Source organism: Podarcis liolepis, assembly GCF_965112155.1.
Source record: "Podarcis liolepis genome assembly, chromosome: 2".
NCBI lineage: Eukaryota > Metazoa > Chordata > Lepidosauria > Squamata > Lacertidae > Podarcis > Podarcis liolepis.
In genome coordinates this window covers 34,022,088-34,046,821 of record NC_139555.1, presented here as the reverse complement: position 1 = coordinate 34,046,821, position 24,734 = coordinate 34,022,088, and the positions used below count along the sequence as shown (strand labels likewise).

General features: G+C 45.3%; 1 protein-coding gene across 2 annotated transcripts in view; it reads left to right on the top strand.

The window, feature by feature from the left end:
• The window catches only part of GRIN2C (glutamate ionotropic receptor NMDA type subunit 2C), a 104,164-nt gene that overhangs the window by 18,647 nt on the left and 60,783 nt on the right, over positions 1-24,734 (top strand). For both annotated transcript variants that reach the window (XM_083487108.1, XM_083487107.1), the window contains exon 2: positions 19,690-20,113. In XM_083487108.1, the coding sequence (XP_083343234.1) occupies positions 19,697-20,113 (417 nt within the window). In that variant the 5' untranslated portion in view covers positions 19,690-19,696. The remainder of the gene's footprint in view (positions 1-19,689; positions 20,114-24,734) is intronic.

Sequence of the window (24,734 nt, the reverse complement as noted above, 5' to 3'; positions counted from 1 at the left end):
TCTGGGTGTCCTTCAGAATGTCTGGGTGTCGAGAGAACATTGTGGCAAGCAAGTGTTATCGCCACACTTTCCAGTGCAGTTCCCCATCACTTTCTTTATTGCCAAAAAGCCAGTTTAGGGCAGTGGGGTTTGTTACGCAAGAGCAGCAAATCAACTTTGAGTGTGCTTGTCTGGATTTTCTGCAATGTGATTGAATTCCCCTTGAGCTTAGCACCACCAGAACTGAAGAATTCAGAGACCATCAATTTGTTTGGAGTTCCAAAAACAAACACACAACAAGCTCAAAGTCCTGCTGCACAAACCAGGTTACTCTCCCCTTGCCAGCTTTCTTAATTTCAGGGGAAGTCACTTCATTGTTGCCACTGCTAAACATATGTGAATTGGAAATCCTAGCTGATCTACCTCAAATTACCCAGAGATCTACCACTAGATCATGATCTCCCTTCTGCCTACCCCTAGTCTACAGAACAGAAGATATATATACTGGTTAAGCAGTAATTCCTCTCCCTGTGGAATCTTGGGGCTGTTAGTGCTCTGTAGGCGGGTATTTAGAATGTCTAATGGGATTTTTGCACACTGTGAACCCCAGGATTCTTTGGGAGGGGGCAGCTATCACAGTTCAGCTAATATAAAGCCAATCTCTGTATGTAACGTAGATGTTGCCTGCAGGCTCGTGAAGGATGTCTCCCCAAGCTTTTCTTTTCTTAATGCTCCTGAGGGAGAGAATTGGGGAAGGCATTTTCACAGATCAGGGGTGTCCCCTTTGAATAAGACAATGGGTGCTATTGAGATTCGGAGTGCCTGTGACATTGCGTTGCAAGCTCAAGGTGTTCCAACTGGGCGTGAATTATAGAGACTGCATCCCAGTGCATTGTAGAGCCAGTGCTCTTGAATCAGAAAACAAGGCATCAACCCTTGTCTCGGAGGTGCCCTTTCCCCAGGTTCTGACCACTTGTTGTCAGTCATGGCACTCTGGCGCTCTGCAAGCAGAGCTGAAGGGTTCTTCTGGCTGGATTTCCAAAGTCCCAGCAACGTTCTGACCTCAATTTAATTCTGTATTTAGAAATGGAGATGGCATCCTCGTTCTCTTTATCCTGTCCTTGGCTGTTGTGTGTGTGTGTGTGTGTGTGTTGCAACTTGGCACTTAAGAAGATGCTACTGTTTAGCCCTGGAATAGTGTGTATTTTAGAGCTAGGTGAATTGATCTTTGCATTTGCCCTTAAGAAGTCGCCTCTTTTGTATTTTATTTTTTGCAGGTTAAGGGGCTGCTGTGAGATACAGGGGACAGTGAGATGAGGAAAGAGGTGAACAATCTGGCCCCAGCCCAGCAAAGCACTCAAGTATGATTATTAACATTATGCTTGTGAATAATCCCATTGAAGTCTGTGCTTAGTTTAAGCACAAGCGTAAGTGCTTTGCTGGATAGGAACCAGGGTGCGCTGTACCTTAGAGCAAGGTCAAAGAGTTATAGTGCACCTTTACAAAATTTCACAAGGGCGACCCTTTTTGGTCCGTATGAACCAGTCATTTATTATTAGTATTTTATTCAAATAATTTAATTTATAAAAAGGTAGAGTGACCAAAAAAGAAAAAGAAAAAAGTGAGTGAGAATGAAAAAAAAAAGGGGGGGGATACTCCATTACATTTCCATACATTAGTATATAGATGTTTATAATCTTTTTATCCTGATACACACATAGTTATCGATAACCAAATATATTCTGTGTAAACTCATTCCAAATATCATTTATCCAAAGAGAGTCTGCATCTATAAGCTGCCCATTCATATGTTGCCAATATTGTCATGTTGTCAAGTCATTGATTAAGGGGAATTGTATCTTTATGCTTCCAGTTCATCAGTATCTGCCTCTTGACCACCATTAGGGCGCATAGAATCCATTTCCATTTTTGGGCACACTGTGATATCGCAGCCCCCCAAAAACCACCTTTTTTTAGGGCGAGTTCTCAGCATGAAATTGTGCACTTAAAATGGCCACTGTACTCTTGCGCGGGGAAATGGGATGTTCCTGTTTTTCGGGACACTTGTGGTGTATGCACACACACACATGCCCCCATAGCTCAAATGACATTTCATGTATGATATGTTCAGGGAATCATAACATTACTTTTGTTGTTCATTTCTGGTTTTCAATCTATCTCTCTGGCTCTGGATCTTCATCTTAGCATTGAGTAACGAACTTGATATTATGAAGGAACCATGGAGTTTCCAACCTCCTTTTCACTGTCTAACATTAATATGCTCAAACCACCTTGCTCTGGTGAGCAACCTGGCCGCTGAATTCTGCACTAGCTGAAGTTTATGAACCATCTTCAGAGGCAGCCCTCTTCTTCTTCTTCTTCTTCTTCTTCTTCTTCTTCTTCTTCTTTGATTACTCGTAGCTGAGTAAAGTTGTCTTCCATAAACATGGTTTTAACAATGGGCCGTAAGGGACTATGGAGGCCAATTCTGGATCCACACGTCCTCCCCACAGTGTGGACATTGGTTTCCTGGAGGGAGTTGATCACGGTGTGGGTTTGCCAAGTGTGCCTTCCTCTTAGCACATTTCTCCCTTGCTTCCTAAGATGCATCCTGAGTGTCTTCAAAGCCCACGACACCTTTGGTAAAGGCTGTTCTCCAGTTGGAGCACTCGCAGGCAAGTGTTTCCCAGTTGTTGGGGTTTATAACTACATTTTAAAAAATTTGCCTTGAGACAGTCTTTAAACCTCTTTTGTTGAAAACCAGCATTAAGCTTTCCATTTTTAAGTTTGGAATAGAGAAGTTGCTTTGGAATCAGGCATCCGCACAACATGACCAATCCAACAAAGTTGATGTTGAAGAATCATTGCTTTGACACTGGTGATCTTTGCTTCTTCCAGTACACTGGTATTAGTTTGCCTGTCTTCCAAGTAATGTGTAAAATTTTTCGGAGACACCGTTGATGGAATCTTTTGAGGAGTTGGAGATGGCGTTTATAAGCGGTCCATGTTTCACAAGCATACAGTAAGGTTGGTAGTACAATAGCTTTGTAAACAAGCATTTTGGTTTCCTTGCGAATGTCCCAGTCGTCAAACACTCTGCACTTCAATCGGCAGGAAAGCCACAAAAGACCAAAGTCTGTCCCTGCTTCTGTGATACTTGAACGTTGGCTCTTCTTCTGTTAAAGATTAAGTCCTGGTGTCAAGCAGGCTGGTTCCGGTGTGCATAACTCTTCTCACTAGACAGAGGTAGCCTTGAAGCTGAAGATGGAGCCACAAAGCAGCTGAAGCACAATGCAGGAGTTTCTGTAGTGTTAGTGGTGCATCAAATCTGATACAGAAGAAACTTATTAGCCTCTATGGGGAGAAAGTGCTGCCTACAGTGTGTTTAAATGTCCTTGAAGTGAAATTAAAATGGGCGAATCTTGGATTTAAGAGACTCTGGGCCTCTTTTTTTTTTTTGGTGTGTTTTTTAACTGGTCTCAGGTAGTTGATGCCATAATCACCATGAATTATTGATCACAGGGCTAAAAATACTTGGAAATTCACAGCAATGAATAAAAGAGCCTTTCCTACCAGCCCGGCCCAGCCCAGGCAGGGGGGCTGGAGTATGTCATGTTACGATGCCTTCACAAATTTGATGCAGTCACAATAACCGCGAATGTCAGCTCTGAGAAGGTATCAGGTGTCTGTTTGTATTGGCTTCAATGCCTTCTCCATTTCCCCATGCTGAGGTTGAGGAGGATCGGGCAGGCACTAGGACCTAGGAACTACCTCCTAGCTTAAGACGCTTGAGAAACTGGCCCAGGATAGTAGCATCATTTAGGTCCCACCTTTTCTCCTTGCTGAGAGCCAAATATTTCTTCCCCTTGCTTCTGCGATCCCAATACAACTCCTATACGTCCCCGTGGCAGGCCCCCTTTTGCCCCATATGTGCTGAGGACCGACATGTCTTATGCTCATGCAATGTGGCAAGAAATATGAAGCCTGCATTGTAATAGCACTGATACGCATCACATTTCCTGCTGGCAGAATGGGAGATCTCTGTTCACATAATCTGGATCCTCCCTTTTCTTAAGTTTGATGCTTCTAATTTGTTATTGCTTAGTCATTTAGTCGTGTCCGACTGTTCGTGACCCCATGGACCAGAGCACTTCCACTGCCTCCCGCAGTCTGGTCAAACTCATGTTCGTAGCTTCGAGAACACTGTCCAACCATCTCGTCCTCTGTCATCCCCTTCTCCTTGTGCCCTCCATCTTTCCCAACATCAGGGTCTTTTCCAGGGAGTCTCCTCTTCTCATGAGGTGGCCCAAGTATTGGAGCCTCAGCGTCATGATCTGTCCTCCCAGTGAGAACTCAGGGCTGATTTCCTTAAGAACGGATAGGTTTGATCTTCTTGCAGTCCATGGGACTCTCAATGCTTCTAATAACAAGGGGTTATATACACAAGGGTAGCTGCGGCTGGAAGCCCTGCAACCCTCGCCAAGGGTAGGAACAGCCTGTGGCTGTTTGGTGCGCAAGCCTAGGCTGTCAGGGCTGGCCCAAAACATTTTGCCACCTGAGGTGCAAAGGACAAGATGGCGCTCCCCCTCCGCCATTCGTTGTACAAAGGCCAACCAGATGGACAGTTAACTCTTAATTCAATGTCCGTGTTGAGACAGCATCCTTTGCCACACCTGAGGGCAGCAAGTTAACTTATGGCGAACAGGGCAGCCATCTTACATGGCTCAGTCCTGCAACAGAGGGGAATGTCTGGTGGTTCAGAAGGAATAGCTGGGGAGGAGGCAGCTGTTATTGCCACCAAAGCCCTCAGTGGCCTCACTCTGCATCTGAAAGGGTGTGAAGGAGGGTGGCACATCAAACAGGCTACAGTTTACTGTAATTCTAATTCCTGTTCCTAGTGAATTAATAAGGACCTTGATGTACTACTGAATTGTCCTGGCTGTTTTCTCCTTTGGGTTCCCCACTTAGGCCTTAAAAGCCTATCCTCTTTTCTTTCTTTTTTTTTCCTGTGCAAAGCTCAGATGCATACTTGAGTACTGAACCTTTTATTATCAAATTTTCATTAAAAGTTTTCTGCGTAAAATACAGGAACATTCAAACTAATCTAAAGAGGGGGTGGGGAATGAAAGAGCAGAAGTAAAGAGAAAAGAATAGAAAGGAGGGGGGATGTTAAAAAGAATACAGAGCCCTCTGTCAACAATGCATTTTAACTTTTATTCTATGTCATGAGGGTGGACCCTCCCAGCTCTCACCTGGGATCCTCGCTGTCTTCTGCCTAATCTCCCACCTTGAAATATCTTCTCTTTAAAAGCCTATCCTCAATGCTAGGCCATCCATATTGTTTTCCTTTTAGGAAGCAGCCTTATATCATGTTTAAGACTCTTTGGCCATCTAGCCCAATATTGTCTCATCTGACCTACGGGACCTCTCTTAGGAACTCAGAGAATGGGGCCTACCCGCTATCTCACCTAATCTCCCTAACTAGAGATACCAGTGACTGAACTGGGTGCCTTCTGCATCCAACATGTGGTCTACCACCGAGTTATGGCCCTTCCTTGGTGTCAGGTATGAAGGCGGGGGAGACCTGCCTGCAATGCTTCAAGGTGCTCTTATTTTCTATTTGGCTGGCTGGTTCCTAAAAAAATCAAAATGAGGCAAATGAGGGGAGGGAACAAAAGAGGCAAAGTTGGCCTTACATTAGGGTTGTCCATCTCTTTGCTTTACCTTGGACATCTAACAGCAGCCAGACTGAGGACACCATTTAGGGAGAAGGAGGTTGGGAGCAGACACTTCTGGTCTTCAGGCTGCATGTGATAATTCCTCAGGAATATCCATGTCTCTTGTCACGAAGTATTCTAATTTATCGCAATTTTATTAAAGCCAAAAAGAGTGAAAGGAAAGGAGGAAGCATGGAAAAGAAAGAAAAGCCCATCAGCTCACATTCGCAATGCAATAACCATCAGTTCATCCGTCTTAGTTTACACATAAAGCTCGATCTATGTCATCCAAATGTCCAGATAGGTATCCAAGTGAAGTTAGCCTTTATAAAAAGTGGTTTGAAATTCAGCAAGGGCATTGAGGTCTTCTGATAGCAGACATTTAGCCTTCCAGGTTTGAAGTAGAAATCTCTTAGCGGCCCATAATGGTTCTCAACACCCTTTTTCATTGTTATGAAGTATACAAGGAACAAAAACAAATGCTCTTTGACAGATTCCAGATATAGGCTCCAAGAGCAGATCTTCAAACCTTGCTCTGCAGTTTGCACAACCAACCTAAAAATCTACCCGCCCCCCCTCGGCGCATGCATTTAAAAGAGTCTGAAGCAGCCCCCCTCCGCCTGACATGCAGAAATTAAGGCGCTGAAACATTTCCCCCATCATTTTGTCTCTGTGCCAGGGGAAATTGATACAGTGGTACCTCGGGTTAAGAACTTAATTCGTTCTGGAGGTCTGTACTTAACCTGAAACTGTTCTTAACCTGAGGTACCACTTTAGCTAATGGGGCCTCCCGCTGCCGCCGCGCCGTCGGAGCACGATTTCTGTTTGCATCCTGAAGCAAAGTTTTTAACCCGAGGTACTATTTCTGGGTTAGCGGTGTCTGTAACCTGACGCGTCTGTAACCCGAGGTACCACTGTATTTGCTTGGGATGCATGTTTTACATGCATTATATTCAGCGCTCTTTTTCAGGGGGTACACTCAAGGGTACACAGTAATGGCACCTCTTTTGCATTGTTAAAAAGTGTGGCGCTTACTGTAACAACTTCATGGTGAGTATCGGCACCTATTTTTCTAGAGAAAAAAAGCACTGATTATATTAGATGCAAAGTCTACTGCAAGGATAGCCAACCTGTTGCCCTCCAGAGGCTGGGCTAAAACTCCCATCATCCCTAATGAGCCAGGGGTGCAAAGATCCACCTGGCACGCACCTCCCCGGTTGCCCAGTCCCAGGCATGCAGGAGGGTGGAGCCGTCCGCCTGCCTCGGCGTCTCGCTGGCTCGGTCACCCCCCAAACTCACGGCACAGAGCCTCCCGCAGCAGAAGAGCCTGCTGTGGTGCTCTGACCGATGGGCAGGCTCTTCCTCAGACTCTTGGGCCCTGGACTCTCGGCCTGGCACCCCTGAGAGCCCGGCGCCCGGGTGCCCCACACCCCTAGTGCCTATGGGTAAGACGCCCCCTGCTGTCATGTTTTGAACACACATATGATGAACAGAATGCACCAGGGGGGCGGACGGACAGGTTTGCGCTCCCCCCATTTCCTCCTTCCCAACTTTCGCACATTCATCCAGTATACGTGCGTGGAGCCTATATGCATGCAGGATTGCATGACTTGGAGACTTAAGCACAAACCAGTCACCCTGATTGCACCGCCTTGTGTATATAACTTGCAGAGATGTAGACTCTGTGCATACAGAGCTGATGAATACATGTGGCTGGGATTGTGTGTTTGTGTTTGCAATCCTCCTTCCTCTCATTGTGTTCATTGCACACTGCTCTAAACCAGTGTTTAAACATGCCACATTTAAGCTAGAGATAAGGATGGGAAATGATCCTCACATTTCAGCAGAGGTGCAAATCTTGAGTATCCAAAGCACCCTACAAATCTTAGGCAAAGCCTAATACAGCCAACCCTTTAATTGACATATCTGAATGTTTTCTATGGTGTGTGTATGGGGCAGGGGATCAGATATCAAATCCCTAGAGAACTTCAGGGAGTCTCTAGTGCCTCCCCCCCCCCCGTTAGGATTGACCCACTTGCATTGGTGTTATTCCTCCCTCCCCCGGTTGTTTAGTCTGCTCTTCAGAACTCCTCTCTTCAAAGTGTCACAGAATGGCTGCATTGCTATAATTTGCAACAGCACAGAGTGCTTTCCTGATTTGTGCCCCCTGGGATACGCCGAGGATGATACCTTTCCGTGGAGATAGGCAGCCATGTGATTGTCATCATTAATCCCTGCTCTCCAGGCTGCATATGGATGAACATGTTTTGAGAAGAGTTATAACGCCAGTCGCATTGTGATGGATTTATTGGCTCTCGTTACTTTCCAAAGGAGGCCCTGCCATGAGGCGAGGCGAGGCGGCTGCCTCAGGCAGATGATTTTGGGAATTGCTAATGGTGGCCGTGTGGGGAGATAGACAGATTGGGCCCATCCAGGACCATAAGGTGGTGCTGTGCAAACCTCATCGAAAGTCATTTCTATGGGACTTGTCCAGAAGAATTTTCTAGTAGAGTGGGTGACATAGTATTTTGTGTGTGTGTGATGTATTCCTCTCTAGAAAACAACAGAGAAAGCGTGCAGGAGGGAAATCTGATATTGCACTCATTCACTCACCACACACACCCAACTTAAATGCATTAATTCATGCTCTGTGCATAGAACTTACTGTGCATGTAAAAGAAAAGGATTTACTGTGCATGCATTGTGCACAGAACCAGATACTTTTGTTTAGTGTACAGGTTTGAATTAACGCATGGGAGTCAGGGATGGGACCCCATCTAGCGTTGCCATATTTTGAAGAGCAAAAAAGAGGAGACATTTACTGACTTAACTATGGATTGCTATGATGACTCTACCCATGAAAAAATTCCTTCCAGTAGCACCTTAAAGACCAACTAAGTTAGTTCTTGGTATGAGCTTTCGTGTGCATGCACACTTCTTCAGATACACTGAAACAGAAGTTGCCAGATCCTTCTACATAGTGAGAAGGTGGGGAGGGGTATTACTCAGAAGGGTGGTGGGAATGGGAGATTGGCAGATAGCTGAGATGAGCCTGTTGACGACTCTTAACGACTGTAATAGGTCTTACAGGAAAAGGCAAGGGGTGAGAAGGTGAGAAATGGCTTAGTCATGTATAATGAGATAAGAATCCAATGTCTCTGTTCAGACCAGGTCTCTCCATGGTTTTAAGTTTGGTAATGAGTTGCAATTCAGCAGCTTCAATTCAGCAGAGACCTCATACCAAGAACTAACTTAGTTGGTCTTTAAGGTGCTACTGGAAGGAATTTTTTTATTTTGACTATGGCAGACCAACACGGCTACCTATCTGTAACTCTACCCATGAAAAAGAGGACATGTCCCATGGACATGAATCTTACTCTCCTATTTCCGCACCTTCCTTCTTCCTCGGTTGTTATTTGAAAAGGGCTTCTACCTTTCTACTGTGTTGCATTCTACTCTTCCTCTAAGAAGCAGCCCAGTTCAGCAGACCTGAGATTATCCTGTTCTCTGCCCCCACCCCAAATATATGAATAGTGAACATTTTCTATAGTGCTTATATAGCAGCCCCACCCATACAGAAAGGGACAGAATCGACAGGCTTGAAGGCTATACAAACTTAACTAAGAGCAAGTCCCATAGAACTCAGTGAGGTATACTTCGGACATGCATAGGGAATGTGCTGTGAGTTCCTTCGTACTGGAAGGAAATGCCATAAGCAGACTCTCTTAATCACCTCTGCTGGAACAGCATCAGAGGTAATTATCTCCAGTACAATCATTACAGTTGGTATTAATAGTCGAAAGAACACTTGGGGTGGGGCAGAGAGCACTTTTTATGCATACCATTACAGATGTGAAGTTGGGTTATATCACCCCATTCATCATTTTTAGCAGTTGCTCAAATTTTAGGAGATCTGCCCCGCAATATGAAGCAAATGTACTGTGAAAAGCGTTTATCCAGATTTTTTTTCTTTTAATTGTCGCAAAGCAATTTCTCCTCCTTCAATTATAATTGAAAATAGGAATTTTAACATGAATACTTGGAGGTGCTGCAATTTGGTGAAAGAACACAGAATTATCTGGGTTTCCCATCATTCCTGGCATCCCCAAAGATCTCAGATTGCAATGTTGAGAAAGACCTTTGCCTGAGACCTTGCAGAGTAGCCAATATCGCAGAGCTGGTGAGCATCTGACCCTCCCGATTTTGCTGGAATCCCTGACTATTGGCTCTGCCAGCTGGGCTGATGGGAGATGCTTAGTCCTGCCATACCTGGAGAGCCCACAGGTTAGCTACCCCTGCAATATTGAGTGGTTTGACTCTGTGCAAGACAGATTTCATTCATAGGATGAATCACCGACGGTGTATTCTGCACTTTGATTGAATTACTCCATGTGCCACAGCTCTGTACTTAAATAATAGAAGAATTAAAAGTGCTATGGTTTGGATGCCCCTAAAGCAGGCATGTCCAAAGTCTGTTTTGGGGGCCTAATCCGGCCTGCTGGTCGATTTAATCTAGCCCCTGTAGCAGTAAAATCCTTTAAGAAGCTTAAAAAATTCCTTTAAAAAGTTCAACAATTTCAGTCGGTCCTCATGCATGTTCACTTCATCAGATCTGGCCCTCTTTGAAAAAAGTTTGGGCTCCCCTGCCCTAAAGTGTATAACACAGTCACAACAAGTCCTTTGATGTCAATGTTAACTGTTGTAACTTGACTATGGAATATTGACTCCACATCAATGTTGGCAAATTCTGTTTTATTAGTGTTGGACATTCTCTCTGTGTGTGTGTGAGAATCAATTGTTCCAGAAACGGAGAAGTTGTTTAAGGAATCATCAGAAGGCTGAGATTGTTTTTTCCTATGCAAGGACATTTTCTGTGGGAACTGTTCTTTGGACATGCGCAGTGTGACAGGAAGTACTGATAACAACGGTTCTATGTACAGTGGTACCTCGGGTTACATATGCTTCAGGTTACAGACTCCGCTAACCCAGAAATAGTACTTCGGGTTAAGAACTTTGCTTCAGGATGAGAACAGAAATCGTGTTCCAGCGGCGCGGCAGCAGCAGGAGGCCCCATTAGCTAAAGTGATGCTTCAGGTTAAGAACAGTTTCATGTTAAGAAGGACCTCCGGAATGAATTAACTACTTAACCTGAGGTACCACTGTAATTTGGAGCTGCTTGTAAGTCTCTTGCTTGCGCCTTGTGGGGAGAGAAGCAGAGAGAGAGAGAGACTTGGACTCTTGTTGGACTCTTAAGTATGCCTTTACCACGGTAGTGGTGAAAGATTGCATATATTTGTTACTAATACGCTTTTATACCTGTCAAGTAAACTTCTACACTTGACTGAATCTTTATGGCATCCATGAGTGTTTATTGTCTACTGTGTGTATCTTCAACCCCAAGGAAGGAGCTGCGTTGAGATGTAACTCTGCTGAGTATGGATACTGGCACACATGCACAGCGAAAGTGATGCTGGACCCATTCCTACTAAATCATCCATCAGAGGTTGATGGATTGAGCCATCAATTAGTTCAGTGTTTTTCAACCACTGTTCCGCGGCACACTAGTGTGCCGCGAGATGTTGCCTGGTGTGCCGTGGGAAAAATTGGAAAATTTGAAAGATTTTTTTTTTAAAAAGTCAAATTTTCGCCCACTAGGCGGGCGCCGGACTGTGTCCACCCTATTTTCCATCCGTCCTGGGTGGGGATCAGATCGGATGAGATCGGATGAGAGCGGACAGGCGGTCCGCTCTCATCCGATTCCCCATAGAGAGCAGTGGGGCTGTGACATCTCCCTCTCCGCACACAGTGGTGGTGTGCCTCGTGATTTTTTTCATGAAACAAGTGTGCCTTTGCCCAAAAAAGGTTGAAAAACACTGAATTAGTTTACGCAGTTCCCCTGGCAGGGGTCTTAATGCAGGCCTGCAGCAGTGTTTCACTTAAGCCAGATGAAGTCTGGGGTCTGGGTGGCACTTAAGAAAACAGTGCAAAAGTTAAGGGGATAGTGCACAGTACATGAAGAGTGCAACGCAGATGACCTAACATGTTTGGCTTCACTAATGCAGGGAATGGCTGCCAGATTCAAAGGCACCCCTGCTAGAATATGGTTTGAGCCCAACCTAGTTCCAGAGAACGATCTTCAGAGTGTGTGCATGACCTTCTAGTATCCATCTTCTGAAAATAAATTGGGCGTGGTGGGCAAGTGCTGAGGATTGTGTTGGGAGGCGCCAGGAGTGCAACTATCCTGGGCCCTGCCAATGCCCTGTTTCCTCCAGTTGCTTTTTCAGCTAAGTGCTTGCATCTGTCTAAATGGAGCCCAGCAGGCAAAGGTCCGCCCAGCAAGGGATGTTCTCCCCACAAAGCAGCGCCGTATTTGGAAATCCAGTTTTTAATTACAGTTGGTGCTTCCAAGACTCCTGCTGGCAGCTGACATCTTGCAGCAAAAAGAGAGAGGAAGAGGGATGGAGAGGAAACCAGGATTAGTGACGGCAAGAGAGCAGGAGCCCAGGGCAAAACTGATTCCCGCCCTCTTCCAACCCTGTTAATACTTTGATTATCACTGGCCAAGTTTTTGCCGTTAAATTTTTGCATTTCCTTTTCCAAATGCTAACATTTGCGCTTGGGGCATCAAGCTGGTGTTAGCATTGGGGTGGAATGGAATTTTGCTCAGTGAACGTTGGGCCTGCCAACTTGCTCACTGGCCCTCTTCCTCCTCCTCCTGCAGTTGTGCCTTTAAACCGTAACCTTGCATGAAGAAATTCAGCCCATGAGGTTTTCCTGGCACAGAGAGGAATTGTTTGGGACAGGTTTTGCTTGCTTAAATTTCTGCATGCAAGTCTGTTGTAAAATACACAGGAACCAGAGCCAATAAAATAAATAAAATTCTGCATTTCAGGGATGGTTGCGTGTGTATTACATATGTCTACAGCACACATTGCAATGTAGTGTGTGTTTATGTATGTGTGTTGCCAATATTTTCCTGAGAGGTTTCCTGTATCTTGATGGGGGAAAGGTTCACCTGCTGATTTTCTTCCTGCTATGTCACTTTTGAAGATACAGAAAGCTTCAAAGGTGTGTGTGGGGGGGGGGAGAGATGACAACCCTAATCAACTTGGATGGCTTTGAGTGGTTGTGGGAAATTAGGATGAGGAATGTGGTTTGGTAGCCTCCCAAAACTTATAAAGATGGATGGAAGAACAATGTTTAATGGCTGGATACAAACTCCATTCAAAGTAAAAATCTAATCAATCTTATTAGAGTTTTAAAATGGTATGATGTACTACATTCTTAATAATTTTTGTGATTTGATTTGAATTTATAAAATGTTTAGAAAGATGGGCCATTATAGATATGTGTAAATATAATAAATAAAACCTAAATAGCCAGGAATGAAATGGTTGTAATGTGTGTGAGGGCGGTATTCAGCTAACTTTTATTTAATATTTAGAACAGACCCATTAAAATTAATAATCATGACTACTTTGTCATGTTTATTAGGAGTCCATTAGGTCCATTAGGAGTAAAACCTAGTTGAAAACCACCCAGTTTTTCTCACAGCTGAGTTAAATCACAATGGCAGAAGCTGAGAACAGCCAAATGAGGGAGTTGACGCCTCACCTGTTGCATCTTGTGTGAAGAGCAAGGAGGTTAAAAAGAAGTTTTTCAAGCTTCCCCATTCTGTGGGCTGTATGTTGAGAACACCTGTCTGAGCTACACATAGGATTTCGTCCAAAGGACCAAAAAAACCCCCAGGTAATGTAGCACATTCTGGTAAACTCCCTCAGTGGGATGGAAGCCCTTGTGGCTTGGGTAGCATGACCTTGATGCTCTGCATATGTGCTTAGAAGTAGGTCCTCTCAAATGAGTTTGCAAAGAGGCCACTTTGGCAAATAGACAAGGTAGTAATTGGATGAGGGAGAAGAGTTCAAGCTTTTCAGACCTGGGACCCACCTTTATATTAACCATGCATTTGGGAACCTGCCGGCTTGCTTGCTTATTAATTTATTTTACCAAAAATGTGTATGGTATTAGTGCCACTGTTTGTACTTCACCTTAGTTCAGGCTGCAACCCACTCTTGGTTCCCAATAATAATAATATTATAATAATTTATTATTTGTAGCCCGCCCATCTGGCTGGGTTTCCCCAGCCACTCTGGACGGCTTCCAACAAGGATTAAAAATACATCAAAATGTCACACATTAAAAACTTCCCAACCTTCTGCTGCACAAAGATCAGTCTTATTAAATGGTTTAGTAACTCACACAGTTTCGGAAATGTGCAAGGCTCACAGCTAGATTTCATAACTGCTCGTCTTGGCTTTCTGCAGTCTGTTGAAGCAGTTGAATTGGAGCTGGGACACCAAGCTAGAGTGGTTTGATTCGGTTCGGCCATTTCTATGCCGCTCAAAGCCATTTTGGAAAAGGGAACTGAAGGGACCTTTTTGAGGCAGCTGAGAAAGTTGAGCAGAGAGGGCTCTTCAAGCTGCTGGCTGCGACAGGGACCTTGTCCCCATTTGCCGGCAGTAGAGCTGGGGAACCTGTGGCTCTGCAGATGTTGTTGGCTTCCAACTCACATTGGCCCCAGGCAACATGACACAATTGCCAGGGGCGATGGGAGTCCAGCCATATCTGCAGGGCCATGGGTCCCTCACTATCCTATGCTGACCAATGGGCAGCCCTATGGCTTGCAATTATTGCAAGAAACGTTGATGTTTTATGGCGTGAACGTGTGGCGGTGTGAAATGGATATGCATGCCTGTTGAAGCATCGCTATGCTAATCAAGTTTCCCAGACACTCGTAAAGGTGCTTTTAAAAGATGCATATGCATGCATCTTTTATTTAGGTGCTTTACGCATTTGCAGGGGAGAACACTAGCAAAAGGGCAGGTGTTTCACGCAGCCATCCAAATGAGTAGCCCGGCTCTAAGTGAAGTCAATGGAATCTGAGTGTGATCATGCTTAGGATTGGGGCGGGGGACAAGGCTAGCTTTAGGGACTGCTGCCAAACCTGTGTGTCTTTTGCCCTGTAGCATTCCTTCCCAAGACCTGCTGTTTTAACTGCTGCCTCATCCAAAGAAGTCGTTAGAGCTAATTTCTTCCCCTTGAAGTGTTTTAAATTTTTTATTATTACCGCTGGTACTTAATCTTTGAGTTGATGGAACTGAAGGTGCCTATCAGGCTGTGAAATAATTTTTTTAAAAGAAGAAGAAGAAATGAAATGGTGAAGACAGGCTGCGTTGCGGCAGCTCACAGCCACAGGGACAGCAGGAGTCATAAGACCAGGAGGATGGGCAGCAGGGGGAGTGACAATATTGCTCCCCAACATCATTTAAAAGAATAAAAAATTGCTCAAGGACACTCGGAGACTGAACTGCTGTGGAACCAAGGGCAATGTGGAAGGAAAGGAGAAGAAGGTTTTTATTAACTGCTCAGGAAACAGAGGCAAAAGAATTGGGGAGTCGTGGAGCAGATTTCCTTTGTGGCTGGAGGGGGGGGGGAAACATAGAGAATGTTTAATTTGCAGGGGCACTTTATAACCCAGTTTTAGAACTCTAATGGGGCACTATTTTCTCTCTGGGCACTTCCAGGTGACCTGTCTATCAAGCATTCATCCTGATTTGTTTTTAGAGTGATTAGACAGTGGCAGCCATTATATAATGAGCCTTTGTTCTGATTTGTTTGAGTAATGTTTAGGTAGAATTGCATCAAAAGAAGTGTGGATCCCCCACTTTTCAGTGCCTTTCCCCCTCACTTTCCTTATCGGAAAAGTAGATGGGGGGAAATAGACCTCCCAATCAACTGTAATTGTGCAATCTGAATTTACTGGTATGTGACTGGTATTTGCCAACCCAGCCCTACCGTTAGGTAAAGTGAGGCAACTGCTTCAGACAGCAGGTGCAGAGGGATGGGAAGCCATGACATCCCCATGGCTGCTCCTTCCAGGCCTCCTATTTTTTTCTCTTCAGAGATGGGTCTTTCCATATCAAGTGATCCAGCGTTTTTACCTCTTTTGCCTTGCCAAATCATATTCATTTTATTAATCACTTTTTAAAATGTTAAATTTTGTAACTTAAAAGTTACAGTAAGTCCATCATGTGACATATCATATTAAGGCCCATGAAATTTTGAAGAGATTGGTGTTTTTAGTTTTGACACATCTCCATTTTGGGCTGAGCTTTTAATGTTTTTGTGTAGCCTGGCAAGGCTAAAATGGTCATATATATTTTTTTGAAAATTCAAGCCCTCATCCCTCACAATCGGGATGGGGAAAAGATTAAAATGTTAGTTTTAGTTATGCTCATTCTTCAAGTGTACAAAATTTTAAGAAAATTGGATAATATGAGGTAAAAAAAGTTGCATCACTTGATATTTACGCTACATGGCCTGTCTTCCCCCTGCCCCCAAACTAGCTTGCTGCCTCAGCAGTGTAAGTTTAGTGTCATTTCAAAGAAGAAAATTTTATTTTATGTTTTAGTACTGTTTTTATTTTGAATTACATGGGAGGCACCATACTCTTTTCAGGGCTTAGGTTCTCAACCTGTAGGTCCCCAGATGTTGTTGGACTACAACTCCCATCATCCCTGAGCTCTGGCCTTGCTAGCTAGGGGTGATGGGAGTTGTAGTTCAACAACATCTGGGGACCCACAGGTTGAGAAAGGCTGGCTTAGGGTCTCTGAAGGCCTTAATCTGGCCCTGTGCCTCAGGTACTGTGGAAGACATAATATCATCACTAGTGGTGAAGTCAGACTCTACTGCCAGTCTGGATGACTTCTGTATGTGAAGAGGGGAGGGGGGGTGCCTGTTGTTCATTACCTCAGGTAGCAAAGTGTTTTGGGTGGCCCTTTCCTTTCCTCCCTTCCGCTTTGAGGGAGAGCTGCCCCAGCCGAGAGAAGCCTTTTGCCTAACTTCTCCATATTGTTCCCAGTCGTTCTTTATTAGCACCAACATCCATCTCAACATTTTTCATTTCTGCACCTGTAATTTTCTTTCACCTGGGAAGTATGGTGTGCCACAGAATTTCACTGAATTACACTTTACAGTGGTACCTCGGGTTACAGACACTTCAGGTTACAGACTCTGCTAACCCAGAAATAGTACCTCGAGTTAAGAACTTTACCTCAGGATGAGAACAGAAATCGTGCGGCGGCAGCAGGAGGCCCCATTAGCTAAAGTGGTACCTCAGATTAAGAACAGTTTCAGGTTAAGAACAGACCTCCAGAACGAATTAAGTACCCGAGGTACCACTGTACTGCAAAGGGAGGGGAGATCATGGAGGGATCCTCCATTACATTTTGGGGTCCTGGGGGAGATTGAGGTAGCCACGCTTCACTTCCACACTATATAAAGCACCATTTAGCACACATCTGACAGCCCCAAAGAATCCTGGGAATTGTAGTTTGTCGAGCGTGCCAAGTGTCCCTATTTTCCAGGGACAGTCCCAGATTTACAGAAGCCGCCCCAGTTTCTGATTTGATCCTGGAATGTCACGCTTTTCCTTAACACATCCCTGTTTTCATCAGTGAAATGTCAGAGGGTATGGAGTTATGCGACCACCAAGCCAAGGAGGCAAGTAGCTATAAAACCTTTAGAAGACATCTAAAGGCAGCCCTGTAAAGGGAAGTTTTGAATGTTTAATGTTTTATTATGTTTTTATATACAGTCGTACCTATGATCTCGAACACCTTCTGACTTGAATGTTTTGGCTGCCGAACGCTGCAAACCCGGAAGTGAGTGTTTTGGTTTGCAAACGTTCTTTGGAACCCAAATGTCTGACAGCTATAGCTTCCAACTAGGGCTTGACTTTACCAGGGTTCTCCAGTTGCAACTGGAGGGGATGATTACACTTCTAGGAGCCGCAAAGTTGAAACAGTTGGAATTGTTGCTGGTAGTGTGTGATCTTATTCTAGTCCAGACCAAAGCTTTCTTGAAATCAATCCTATTCTTGCATCCTAATTCCTCTTGACACTTGCAGTTGTTTGTTTATGCCTGAGTGCTAGCAATTAGGCAAGTCACTTCCTTTTCCCCTCCACTTTCCATCCCATTCTGACCCTAGTTGCATTTGGCTGAAGTCAGGGAGGTCTGTGAATCTTTGGAGAACATTAATCTGAAATTTGGCTGGTTTTCACCCCTTCAGAAGCAGCTACACTACCTTTAAGTTTCATCCAATTCTGGCAAAAGGGTTTTAAAAAAACCCAATTTTTATTTTATTTTTACATTTCTTGATTTCTTCATTATAGTCAATGAAGAGACACATGAAGCTTTGGAAAACCAAAGCCACCCTTCACTGTGGATCTGAAGCAAAGCAGGTCTCATCCGAAATGGTCCGAAGCAGAGCAGCCCCTTACCCAAAGCAGATTTGCCAAGCATAACCCAATTAAATTGCCCTCGATGAAGCCTAGACTTGGCTTGAAGAAGGGCAGTTTTCTTCCACTTCTACCTTATGATGCTACAGAATGAGCTGCCTTTGCTTTGAGAGTATCCAGGGTAAGATGTGCTGATCTTCCAATTCATGCAGCGGAAGGGGGAGAGAGATCCAGAACATTGTGTGACTGGCGGTTGCTGGCAGGGATGCCAATGAGTGTTGAATTTACAGTGATGATTTACAGTGCAGATGACTGATGGAATGGGAGAGTCTTCCCTCTTAAATATTTGATTGTCAGCTATACAAAGCGCCAAGCAATTTAGCCTCGAGCCTTTTGCATCGGAGTTTTTTTGCTGCTTCTTCTTTTTGCCTCTGTCTAGCCTGTGTGTTAGAAGAGTCATTATTCTAACCAAAATGGGAACATAGGGAGCTGCCTTATAGCTAGCCCGGACCATTAGTCAGTACCAACTGCACTGGCTGGCAGCAGCTGTCTAGCTGGGTTTCAGGCAGCCTCACCTGGAGATTCCAGGGACTGAATCTGGGATGTTTTGCCTACCAAGCCTATGTGCCCTATAAAATATACCAAAGAAGAAGAATAAAAATGGAGATCGCTGCAGTGAATGTTTTAAAAAGAAAATATATAATACATGAGCAGTGATTGAATGATGCTAAGAAATCAAAGAGACCCGTTAGGAAAAAGCTAGAACGAGGAAGCATTGGGAAAATGCCACTGGGTGGCAGCAGAGGGAAATTTGGGTTGAGGAAAGCGTAGAAGTGGCTGGGATTAAATCAGGGATGGGGAAACTTGTGGCTTGGCAGAGGCTGCAGGAGTCCATCTCCCATCAGCCCCAGACAGCGTGGCCAGGGGTGATGGGATTTGTAGTCTTGTTAGCTTCTGGAGGGCCACAGGTTCCTCAAACATCCCCCCCCCCCGGATGAAAGGGTGTTCAGGATGATGGAAGGAAACTTATCCGAGGGCGGATGTTTGGGAAGGACAGGGTTGTGATTGGAGGGGAGCTTAGTGGCAAGAGAAAAGGTGGCTATAGGTTCAGGAAGGGCAAAGGATTGTGAGAAGGGATTGACTGCAAGGCTGGGGGGTGGGAAGTGGGGAAGGAGGGAGAGTGAAAGCTGGGGGCAGGCTGATAAACAGATGGGGTGGAGGTTAGCTGGAGAGCTGATCTGACAGAGGGAATGGGTGAAGCAGGTCTGGTTGGATTCGGAGGGAAGAAAGCATGGCGTCAAATGTGCCTATATTAAGGGGGGGGAATAGCGTAGCGACTGCTTTGTGGAATAAATCCACCTGTCGCTTTATTGCTCAGGGACCACTCCACACGGGTCTTCCCCTAAGTTGTTGTTGTGTCCTTATGTGAGACTAAAAATGCAGAGCATGCACACAGCAAGCAGGTGTTCAAAAAGTGGCATATCGTGCAGACAAGCTTGTCGGAAGGCTGGGATTGGCTCCCTTGTCTCCCGTACGCTCGGTGGCTGGCCCACGTTGGTGGCTAAACAGTTGTGTGCGACTGACTTTAGATCTGCTGGCAAAACAGCATCTTTTAATGCCTCCCTCCAGCTCTCCTTCTGGATCCTTTGTCGCTGTCCTTTTCCGACCGATGTTTCTTTTGTCCTGGGTTGCAGGCAATCCATGGTGGACATGGGCAGAGCTCTGACAAACACCCTGGTCCTGTCCATGGTGCTGGGCTGTTCAGCTGTCCTAATGGATGACTCGCTGCCAAGCTCCGGGGAACCAGTGGTAACGGTGGCCGTGGTTTTCGGGGGATCTTCCTACCCTGTCCACATCCGCAGCCGGCTGACGCACCAAAGCTTCCTGGATATGCCTCTGGAGATCCACCCAGTCACCGTAGTAGTGAACGACACCAACCCCAGGACTCTCTTGACCCAAATCTGCAACATGCTGTCCAGCACGAAAATTCACGGGATCGTCTTTGAGGACAACATCGGCACAGAAGCCGTGGCGCAGATTCTAGACTTCATCTCGTCCCAGACCAACGTACCCATCATTAGCATCAGTGGAGGATCTGCTGTGGTCCTAACACCCAAGGTGAAAAAACCTTTTCGTTATTTTGGGAGACTGGGGGTGAATGCAGTGCGCCATTCATAAATGTGTCGGGTTATAGCAGTGGGTAGCCACTAAGAACCTGACTCCTATCAGCAAAATATATAACTGCCCATGACAGTCGCAGTAAACAAAAAGAAAGTACTCTGAGCATGTGCAGTTAATATTTTGAACTCGCTTCTCATTGCATTTTGCTCGTTTCCTAAATTGAGGCAGGCAACATCTCTCAACCTAACCTACTTTGCATGGCTATTGCGAAGATATAGAAGGAGGATTAAAGCTGGGTGCAAAAGGGAACTTAGTGCTTGTATCCTAAGCATCAAAATTTGCTTCCTTTAACCATAGTGATGTGTCATTGCACTATACAGTTTCGTATTTTTTCCTGGGTACCCCACCCCTGCATTTTAGTACAGTTCTAAGGTTTCAACTAGCCTGGTTATTGCTTTTTTTTCACCAATGCATAATCCCTATGTTCAGTTGCACTCCAGACTGAGTTGCCTTAGGCCTGTAGCCACAGGGGTGCTGTGAAAAGAAGAGGGTTGTACTTTAATATATATATATTATTTAACTATTTTAGTTTTATAGGTAAAATACTAAAGAGTCAGTACTTTCCCTAACTGCTCAGTTTAAAACAGCATCAATACTGGCTCCTACTTTATAGTGTTTTGTCCCAACTGCAAAATCACTGACATGTGCCGGGATTTTTAAATGTTGCAGAATAATTTTTATTTTATTAGTAACATGTTAAAATTATTGTTGATTTTATATCGCTCTCTTATAAACATAGGCTGCCTTTAATATCTGTTTGTTTTGCCTTGATACTGGCCCCATCGCTATCAACCTTTTTGCTCCTTCCTCACAAGACAGTTAAGGCTATAATCCTGCACTCACTTACCTGGGTGCAAACCCCATGAAACACAAAGAGACCTCCTCTGAGTAGCCATGTAGATCACTGTATTGTTTAGTTAATTATACAGTGAATTCTATGTGACTGCCTGGACTTCAGCTTACCTGCGGTGTGATAGCATTTGCAGAAAATTCCTTTGTAGGGAATACCGTATCTCAGGTGAAGCCACCAGAGCAAAGAAGCGCAACGTAGCTTCCTGTCCCTCTCTGCTTGCCACCACACCCTTCCCGAACCTGCTCCAAAGGATTGGGGGAACCCCCAAAACAGATTTAGTGGGACTTGCAGGGAGATGAGAGGGAGGGGATATTGCACTGTGCAGCCAGAAGTCCTTGCACTGACAGTGCTACTTGTCTGGATACCACCCATTCTGTATGGCTGTATGGTCCATCTCTCTCTCTCTCTAGGAAAAGTCTAATGCTAGACGTTTGGGAAAGTTATATAATAGAAGAAGAATTTGTGTTCTAAACAGGTTCCTCTCATCCACTTGTAATGTGACTATTAATTCCCAGTATGTTGCCAAATATCTCATACACCATACAAGCAAAGTCAGGCTGTAGCAGTTCCATTACAGTTCCATTTCCCTAAGCCTGTTGCTACTGTTTTTATGGCCAAAGGCTATCAGGGGTCAGCAAACTTTTTCAGCAAGGGGCCCTCAGTCCCTCAGACCTTGTGGGGGGGGCGGACTATATTTTTTTGGGGGGGAAATGAACGAATTCCTGTGCCCCACAAATAAACCAGGGATGCATTTTAAATAAAAGGACACATTCTACTCATGTAAAAACACGTTGATTCCCGGACCGTCCGTGGGCCGAATTTAGAAGGCGATTGGGCCATATCCAGCCCCCAGGCCTTAGTTTGCCTACCCATGAGCTATAAGCTAATAGTTACCAGCATGTGGAGGGACAGGGTCCGGGGTCCTGATAATCTGTGTTATATTCTCCTGGCCCTGAATGGCCAAGAACTGTTGTTGTTGTTTTAGAGACCAATGATCCAACCAACCATTTATTTGTTAGCTGCTGCTAAAACTGTCTTGGTCAGGAAATGGAAATCAGATAAACTTGCTTTGATTATGGAGTGCCTACTGAAAACCTTCTGTACTGCTGAAATAGGGGGAAATGGACTGTCTCGCTTCGTAATGAGGGGAGGAAGCTGAGTGGCCAATGACTTTGTCAATATGTGATGTCCGTTTATCGATTTCTGGACCAATTGCTGTAAGCAAGTCCCAACAAGTTATTGCGCAGAGAATGCTAATGTTGAGGAGAGGCTAGTGGGAAGGAAGGCAAAATGCCATCTGTTCTGCATCCATCCCAAAGCCATTAGGATGTAGCTCAGGTGGGCGAGGGTGGGATCCAGTCCCATGTTTCACCCCAGCCAGGCTGCATTTACCTCTTAAATCACTGGCTCAGAGCACGTGCAAGTTCAGCACAGTGGTTGCTGTAGGGCACCCTGATTCCTTACAGGTGGGCTGTGCGCTGTGTAATTATTTTTGGCTTGCCTGCCTGTCACAGGATGTCAGCGACGGTTACTGTCACCTGCTCACGGGGAAATTTCTCTGAGCCTCGTTCAATGGCAGCACAGCTTACGTAAGACCAATATCATGTGTGATACTTACCTTGAGGGGTGGGGGGAAGCCTTTAGGACATGATTAGGAACAATAAGGACCACCTTGGATCAGCTTCCTCACCTTCGCCATGCTCCATTAGTGCTCATTCCCCTGGCAACATGTGCTCCATAAAGCAATTCATGGAAATATCCATCGCTGGCCACTAACAAGTTCTTGCTCTCCAGTCAAAAAGGGCCTCTGGGTTATTGACAGGAACTTGCTGCTGGGTCTTGCCAAATTAAAGCCATGCTTTCTAGAAGAGCCAGTGGGGCAATGTCTCATCATGCGGAAGCTTATCCCTGTGGTGGCTGCAAGCAATCCCATCCATAGCAGCCTATCTGTTACATGATGTAACAGTGGCATAGGGAGAGCCCTGGTGGATCTTGCCACCACAAACCCACCCAAGCATGAGTCCGTGACAGTGGGGTGATAGCTATCGCCTGCATTTCCAGAGGAGCATCTTACCACATGGAAGTGAACATCAGAGGAAGGGGCCAGTCTATGGTGAATTAAGATAATTTTAGTCTCTGAATTTCATGGTCTCAAGGTGGGGTGGGGTGCTCCTTTAGATGGTAAAATGTATTCCTTCACTTCAACTTGTGGTCAGCCCCACCCTGATGCATTTGGGGATCCTCCTGCTTGTTTTGCTAAAGGGGGGGGGGGTTAAACTTCTGCCCCAAAGGCCTCCCCCAATGGCATCACTGAAAGCCCACTTCCTGGGCAGGTGTTCAATTTTGTTAAACAAGTGCATATTCCTCTCATTTGAAGACCAACAGCAACTCTGCCCCAGGTTGAGTTCAGTCTCCTGCTCCTCATATAATAGAGTGGTGGAAACAGGTGACACATCATTCGCTGACTGTTGTTGCATTGGAGTGAGGAAATAGCACCATGCAATGAGATCATATATATTTCAATGGCTATAGATTGAAGGTGAAGGAAAGTGAGATTAACACAGGGGTTGCCATTTTGGGAAGCCACCCCCTGCCATGTACTCTTCCACCTCTGTTCCACCCTATCAGCACACACACACACACACACACACACACACACACACACACACGGCAGGAGCCCAATCAGATGCAATGGAACCGTTGTTCACATGTCCACTACAAGAAAGCAGGGTGTGTGGGTGGATGTAAGCAGAAAGGGTCAGTGGGCTGAACCTTCACCCATCCTCTGTGTTTCCTGGTTGCCTTGTTTGTTCCAGTTCCATTTCTCTGTTTCTGTTGGTCCAGGTTCCAGAGGTGAACCTGAAATTGGTGTGTGTGAGAGAGACTGAAACAGTGGACTACAGCCAAGTAAGGCAAAGGAAGCAAAAGGGCTCAATGCTCATGTCCTGTATGATCCTGTTGCTGCTAAAGGCTCCCCACTGTCAACCCCAAAGTTATGTGTACATGGGAAGAGGCACACGAAAAGAAATATGCCTCCCACCATCAATGGTGGGCTATCATGGCTGAGTGGGCAGCGTGAGCACGACAGCCCTGCCAATGCAGCAACTGAAGTGCTCTCCATGGTGCTGAACATTGTGCTCTATTGGGAAGGCCTTGAAACACACAGAGAGAGCCATTATTTCCAGTATTTCTGGCAGTAACCCAGATCAGTGCCTCCCAACTTGCTAGCTGTTCACACAAGGCTCTCCAGCACGTTAATCCACACGGTCCCTTTGCTTACCACTGTTCAAAGTAGAGTAAGAGAAAGGCTGTGGTAGTCTTGTCATGCCTGTAGTGAGCAGGAAGAGAAGAGGAGAAGCTCCAGAAGGTTCCCCCCTTCCCCCAGAAGATGCTAATGCTCATAGGGAATGGACGTTGGTTATAACATTGGTTGAGCTGCCTAATGTGTTTCCACAGTGTTTCCTCGGGGCCAAGAACAACAGGAGAAGTTCATTTAGAGCATTAGCATATTGCATCCCCTCCCTCCTTGCCAACCTCCTTCCATGATGTGCGTCAGCAGCAGGTCACAAGTAAATGCTGCATGGATTACACACACGCGGCGACCTTTCTGAGCACCCAGGGCTTGCATGTTGAAGGAGAGGACGAGAAATGCTTTAATGCATGTGAAAGCATGCTCACCTTTTCCCCCAATCTAATTTATTTAAA